The 6867-nt window shown below is 48.8% G+C and overlaps 1 protein-coding gene across 1 annotated transcript in view; it reads right to left on the bottom strand.

Annotated features, from left to right (window-relative positions):
- Window positions 1-505: 505 nt before the first annotated feature.
- CAPN8 (calpain 8) overlaps window positions 506-6867 on the bottom strand; it is a 67819-nt gene continuing 61457 nt past the window's right edge. Inside the window, exons 17-21 of the mRNA XM_081492692.1 lie at window positions 4380-4448; window positions 3890-3968; window positions 3240-3356; window positions 1942-2000; window positions 506-787 (exon numbers count right to left, since the gene is read on the bottom strand). Coding sequence (XP_081348818.1) covers window positions 764-787; window positions 1942-2000; window positions 3240-3356; window positions 3890-3968; window positions 4380-4448 — 348 coding nt within the window. The 3' untranslated portion in view covers window positions 506-763. The remainder of the gene's footprint in view (window positions 788-1941; window positions 2001-3239; window positions 3357-3889; window positions 3969-4379; window positions 4449-6867) is intronic.

The raw sequence follows: 6867 nt of genomic DNA, 5'->3' as shown, positions 1-6867 counted from the left end.
CCTTTATACTTCATTTCCACAGTCAGCGCGTGAGAGTCAGCTCCGTCCCCAAGTGCCTATCAGGACGCTGGGCTAAGGCATCTATTTTCTTACCAACAACAAAGATCCTCCTGTTCCACCGTGAGTGAGCAAAACTAACATGAACCGCATTTCCCCTCAGGTAAGAATTCCCCGCAGCAAGAATTTTCCCTTCCTTGCCTTTCCCTTGGGCAATGCTGACGTGCAATGTAGCAATTTCTCCATCTGCAAGTGAGGAAGAAAGAACTCCTCCCCTGGCAGCTCATCCCAAGCACCTATCTCAGAAGGTTGGGGGGCAGCTCCTCTCCTACAGGTGGTCCCCGGAGGCAGCTTAATCTGTAGTAGGCCTTTTCTCCAAGAAATCCACCCACATTTCTCATCTTGCAGCAGCTTTGAGCCCGGTCATCTCTCAAGGACATCTTCTTTCCTAAAGCAGGAATACCCCAGAGCAACCCCCAGACTGTGTATCAATAGAGAAAGGCAGAAACCCTTTTGGCACACAACTTTAATCAATTTCTGTCCCTCCACGACCCTGGGATCGGCTTAAATGCTGTTGAAAGAGATCTCAGACTCCCTGATTGCTCCAGTGGGACAGGCCAGGATTTCAGGAAACAATAAACAACAAGGAAGACATGAAAAATTAATGAATGCCCCCTTGAGGATAAAAGATCACAAAACTGCAAAGAAGGGGAGAAAAGATGCAGGCAGGTTGTCTGGGAGCGTCACCGATGACCAAAACCCTGGGTCAGATCAACACACAGCACAGCCACTGCAAAAGAAGGAGATAGAAGTAAGCTCAGGGGCCTCTGGGAGCTGGTGTCACTGCACCAGAGATGTTCTCCAGCCTCTCATGGGTGTGACTTTCTCTAGCTCCTTCCCCAGGAAGTGCCTCGCTCCATAAGAGGAAGCAAGGAAGCCCTTCACTAAGTCACTGCCCCCTAGCCAGAGTCCCACGGAAATATGACTTAGGAAAAGTTTAGCCCCACAGGGACTTCCAAAAATTTCAGGTTCAACCCGATTGAGCCTAATATGCTTCTAAGGAAGGCCTTCCCTAGATCAGTGGAAAGGGGTCAGCAACACTGCCATCCTAGAGCAGAAGAGAAATGGTTGTACCCAGACAAGTAGGCAGGACCAGGAATAAGCCGGTGCTCTAGCTCTTCTGCCTGAGAAGCAGGTTGAGGGCAATGCCCCCCTCCTGAATCCTTGGGACATGCCCACACCTGCATCTCCACAGGCCAGTAAAGGCCCTGCTGCATAGGCTGCAGCCCTCCACAGGGGAAGGGCATGGCATTCTCTGCATAAGATTTATGGGCCTTGCACACAGTAATTTACACCCATTTATTTTCCATCTACTCTTGTTGCTGTTCAGTCACTCAGTTATGTCCAACTCTTTTTGATCCCATGGACTGCAGCATGCCAGGCTTCCCTGTCTTTCACCATCTCTCGGAGTTTGCTCAGATTCACATCCATTGAGTTGGTGATGCCATCCAACTATCTCATCCTCTGATGCGCCCTTCTCCTCCTGTCCTCAATCTTTCCCCGCATCAGGGTCTTTTCCAATGAGTTGGCGCTTCACATCAGGTGGCCAAAGTATTGGCACTTCAGCATCTACTCTACCTTACTGCAATTTAATTCTTTGTTTCTGATTTCCTTCTATATGTCAATCAAAGACATTTTGCCTGAGAAGTTAGGCGCTTTAAACTGCACCAACCACCCCCAATTTCATCCAAATTAATAAGAGCTTGCATCCTTGAAATGATCTGAGATATAATTGATAACAATCACACTCCTCCCAGAAATGCCTACCACAGAACATGCATTGTTTCCACAAAGAAATAAGATAAGCCAGTGTGAGTAAACAGCAGCAATGCCATCCAAGAATTTTCAAGTACCACGAGCAAGCAGTTTACCAAAACTACTTACCTCAGCCAGAGAGAGCTGGACAATGCCATCCTGGTCCTTGTCCAGAAGTCTGAACAGTTCTAGAATGCCATAGAAGGAATGAAGTCAGATAAGGATGCTCCTGGACTTTGGAACAGCCGGAGAGCTGCCTCTATCCACCCCACACCCACCTGACACCCTCCCTCCATCCTGCACCCCCTCCAGCTCCCACCTTGCTTCAGGGACCCCAGAAGGCTAGATCTGGACCCAGAGCAGTGGGCTTTTGGCAGCAGATGTCCACTTGTCCAATTAGACAAACTTCCAGTTGTGAGCAGAGAAACTCCTTGTGCCATCTGCACATTCAGAGCTCTAGAAACTTGCAATTCTTTCAACAGGGGTGGTGGCTGGGGTCATGGAACAGGGGTGGTCGCCCCATGTGTGGGTAATCCAGACACTTAGCTTCGCCTCTGGCTGCCTGACCTTTCCCCGAATTCCCTCCCTTAATAGGATATATTAGCATAAGCATGGGGCTTCCTCAATGGCTGGGTGGATAAAAAATCTGCCTGTAATGCAGGAGATGAAGGTTTGATTCCTGCGTCAAGAAGATCCCCTGGAGGAGGAAATGGCAACCCACTCCAGTATTCTTGCCTGAAAAGTCCCAAGGACAGAGGAGCCTGGTGGGCTACAGTCCATGGGGTCGCAGAGTCAGACACGACTGAGGGACTAAGCACAGCATTACAGCATAAGCCCAAGCGGGCAGAAGACTATCCACAGCCTCTCAGAAGGAGACCCCTATTCCCTCTCTGGGAGGTGATATCTGCTCTCAATATGATTCCCATAGATGCGAACAGATACCAAAAGCCATTTAAGGATCATTGCAGGACTCATTCATTTGTTGCAGTGACTGCACACAATAGGTGCACAAAAATCTCCCAGAGAAGGCAACACCTTGGGCATGGCCAGCTTAGACTTCCTCAGCCCCTTCAGTTTCTGCTGCCCCTCCCCCCAGGATGCCACAGTTACCTAAGCCTTTCTGGTTCTGCCTTCTGGCCCTGCCCCCTGCCCCTTCCTATACCTTGGGAGAAGTGGGATGGGTCAGGGTGGGGGTGAGGGGGCTTCCTTGGTGGATCAGATGGTAAAGAAACTGCCTGCAATGTAGGAGACCCCAGTTTGATCCCTGAGTTGGGAAGAACCCCTGGAGAAGAAATGGGCAACCCACTCCAGTATTTTTGCCTAGAAAATCCCATGGACAGAGGAGTATGGTGGGCTACAGTCCATGGGGTCACAAAGAGTCGGACACGACTGAAGGACTAACACTTTCACTTGAGAGAGTGACTCACTGAAGAGGGTCTCCAGGCGGATCATACAAGCAATGAAGCTGTCAAAGTCCATGGTGAGTTTGCTGCATGCATACCGCATGGCGATGGTCTGCTGGACCTGGTCACTGAGGGTGAAACCTGTGGGCAGAGAGGGGCCAGGGTCATAGATGGAATGGGGGGCTCTGTTCTGTCTCCAGCTGAACTTGGGGCTAACTCTGGCCTGATGCTGCCCCCTTCAAAGGATACCAGAGGATTCTGGTCATCAAATCAGTTTCCTTTTAGAAAATCCTCAAAAGGATGAACCTCCTCCCTGGTCCAAAAATAGGCCTGGAGCTCCAGCACTAACTTAGCTTTGCATCACATGGACCACAGCAAGAAAAACAGGGAAGTTCATGAAGGGAGTGCCTCTCCTGCCCATTCCCTTCACAACCCAGTCCTGTGATTGCTGTCACCTTCCCAGGAACAGGAAAAGTCCTTGGGAAAAGTCTAAAGAATTCAGCAACATTCCCTGCTCCCCAGATAAGAAGGTACTCAACACATCTTTGTTATCACACTGACATCCAACACAAGGTAGTTACCACTGATGGTCATTAGCAACCACAATCATATTAAGCACATTTAAAATGAGCACATCACAGTCTCAAGATCTTGCCTGCAGGATGTGTCCTCACCTGCCTTCTTGAGGGCTGTCCTCATCTCATGGGCATCAATAGTCCCCGAGTGGTTATGATCGGTCTCCCGAAAGATCTCCTAAAGCAGGAGAAAAATTCCAGGTGAAAATAGCTATTTGCAGCCCCTGCAGAACCATCTCCCTCCACCCCACTGCTTCTTCAACAGGCCAGGGACACCCTCAGAGGCTTCAATGATTCTTCCCAAGAAGTTTCCAGAACAAAAATAGGAGCTTTTGCTGAGAGCCAGTGCTAGTCCTTTTGCTCTGTGAACAGTGAGACTTCCTCTGACGGCACTGGTGCAGGGGCCTGCTTAGTCCTTCCTGGACAATGTGTCCAGGTCTGGTGTTCGCTTTGACCATGATGAAGGATCTGGTCATACCAGGGCAGGAAATTGATCAGGAATGGGTGTCAGGAAGGGCAAGACACTAGAAACAGAACAGAGGAGAGCAATCAGAGCCCAGAGGTTACCCAACAGGGAGAAAAGGGTTACCAGATACTTCCAGATCTTCAACCAGAGCGTCTTGAATTCCACCAGTTCCAGGGAGCCTGTCCCATTGCTCTAGGTGGGTTAAGGCCAACATGATCAAGCCCAGATTCCACATGCTTTATGGATCACATTCTCTTGTGACCTTGCACAGTGAGTGTCTTACGACCTCAGTGAACACTCATGTCTGCAGTAAGCAGGGCCCTGGGGGTCATGGTGGGAAGGGTTGGTGGGAGACAAGTTCAAATAAAGATTAAAGAGTCAAATGCTCATGAAGGCCCTCGTTTGAGGTCAGGCACAGAGCTAGGGGCAAAGGGCAAGTCAGGAGCCTAAAGCACTCCTACAATATCACTCATTTAGTGTCCAGCATCCTCATCATCGTGGGACATTGAGAGGGTGGAGCTAAACAATCTGTAGTAAATTCTCTTCCAGATTTAAATGTCTGCCACTGATACTAGAGTTGATGGCAAAATGGTACCAGAAGAGTCCTCAGGAGCATGGGATTGGGATTCTTAGCCACACATAGCCTACACATATTTGTCTGGTGCTTTGAAGGGGTTCTGACCTTCTCAACATTGATTCTCGGGGATCCTGGGACATGGTCCCAGGAGGACAGCTGGCTCAGCCAAAATGGACCAGGGGTTCTGTGTCCAGTGCATACTGATTAAGCACTGGGCTAGACCTAGGGGATACTTTTGAACTGTTCGTGAAGTTCAGTCTCTTTGAAACTACCCTTTTCTCAGCCATTCCAATTAAGCAATAGACACCAGCGTGTTACAACTCAGGTGTTAAAATTCTGAAATAGACCATCATTCTCACCTTCTTCAACTAGCCAAACAAAAAGTCATGTTTACACTTGAGACTGTAAACCTCACCCTTTAAGGAAGTCTATGTCTTTTATCTCCACAACCTATGCTGAGTGTTGGATGCACCACAACCTTCAAATCCTCACTAATATGTCTACCAACATACCTGAGGATAGTAATCCGCAAAGGGGGCTAACGTTATGGTCTAGCCAGACCTGTGTATGCTTGTATCTCATTTCAGCCTCACAAGACCACAGGAGCTAACACTCTGTTATCCCATTTTCCAGGAGAAGACACTGAGGTTCACAGTATTCAATAACTGTGGTGGAGCTAGAACTTGGGACTCCTGTCTGTTCCAAAGCCCTGTCTCACAGCACCAACATATCCTCAATTCCAGATGGAGCTGTCGACTCCCAGGCCTTGTCCCAGATGCCCTGAATCAGCATCTCCAGGAGCGAGACCCAGGCAACTGGATTTTTTAAACCCCATGATTTTTCAGTGCTGATAGATGCTACACTGGACCACATGTTATACGATTCTATTAACATGAAAATATCCAGAACAGGCAAATCTATAGAGACAGAAAGTGGCAGTAGGGCAGAGGGTTTGGGGTTGTTGAGCGGAAAGGTGAGTGACTGCAAATATGGGGACAGTGTCCCTTTTAGGGGTGATAAAAAGCTCTAAAATGGATGGCCCACAAGTTAAATGCGGATCTCACTGAAGGACCACACTGGCCTCATAGAAGGCCACAGGGCTGGACAGGTCCAGCATCTGAAACTCCGGGACCACAAGGATAGAACCAGCTCTCCGCGGTTGACACCCCCAGCAGAGGTCAGCACATTCAAGCTGGCCGCCCAGGCCCTCTGTGCATGGCCACTGTGCAAGTACAACTCATTCCTCCCACCCCAGGGGTCATCATATCTCATCACAGATGAAGCCCGCAGAGCTGAAGTACATCCTCCAAGGCTCTGGTTTTCAAAGAAATCGCCTTCACCAGCAGCACCATGGGACACGGTAACCTGGATCCACCCAAGGCCAAGTTTCAAGGAAGGGCTGCCCTGCCCTTCCCCACTCTATGCTCAAGGTGTTCCTTCCACCTAGAATGCCCTAACCTTCTCCATTCCTCCCCAAATCTCTTTCTCATTCTTCAACATAGAACAAGGGTTAAATCAGGTCAGAGCGAACAAACAGGCTTTATCCTCTGTGATCAAAGTCTCAACAAGCGGTGTCAAGGCTGGGAGACAGAGACAGACGGGGATGGAGAGAGCCAGGGAGAGGAAGAAGGAACCGAGCCCCGTGGGAGGAATGCCGTGATAAATGGGAGGAAGGCCACAAATGCCATAGATTTGCTATCTCTGAATTACTGACATGTATACACTACCATGTGCAAAAGAGATAGCTAGTGGGAAGCTGCTGGATAGCACAGGGAGCTCAGCATGGTGCTTGGTGATGACCTAGAGGGGTGGGATGGGGGTAGGGAGGAGGTTCAAAAGGGAGGGGATATATATTATTTATGACTGATTTGCATTATTACACAGCAGAAACCAACACAACATTGAAAAGCAATTATGCTCCAGTAAAAAAAGGTTCTTGGTGAAAATGAAAAAAAAAAAAAGTGAAACACCAAAAAAAAAAAAGAGGATTTCAAACAAGTCATTTAAACACGGCACACCTCAGTTTCTTCACCT

The sequence above is a fragment of the Giraffa tippelskirchi genome, chromosome 5 (assembly GCF_054371585.1).
Source record: "Giraffa tippelskirchi isolate mGirTip1 chromosome 5, T2T-mGirTip1v1.2.pri, whole genome shotgun sequence".
NCBI lineage: Eukaryota > Metazoa > Chordata > Mammalia > Artiodactyla > Giraffidae > Giraffa > Giraffa tippelskirchi.
This window is presented reverse-complemented; position numbering and strand designations above follow the sequence as displayed.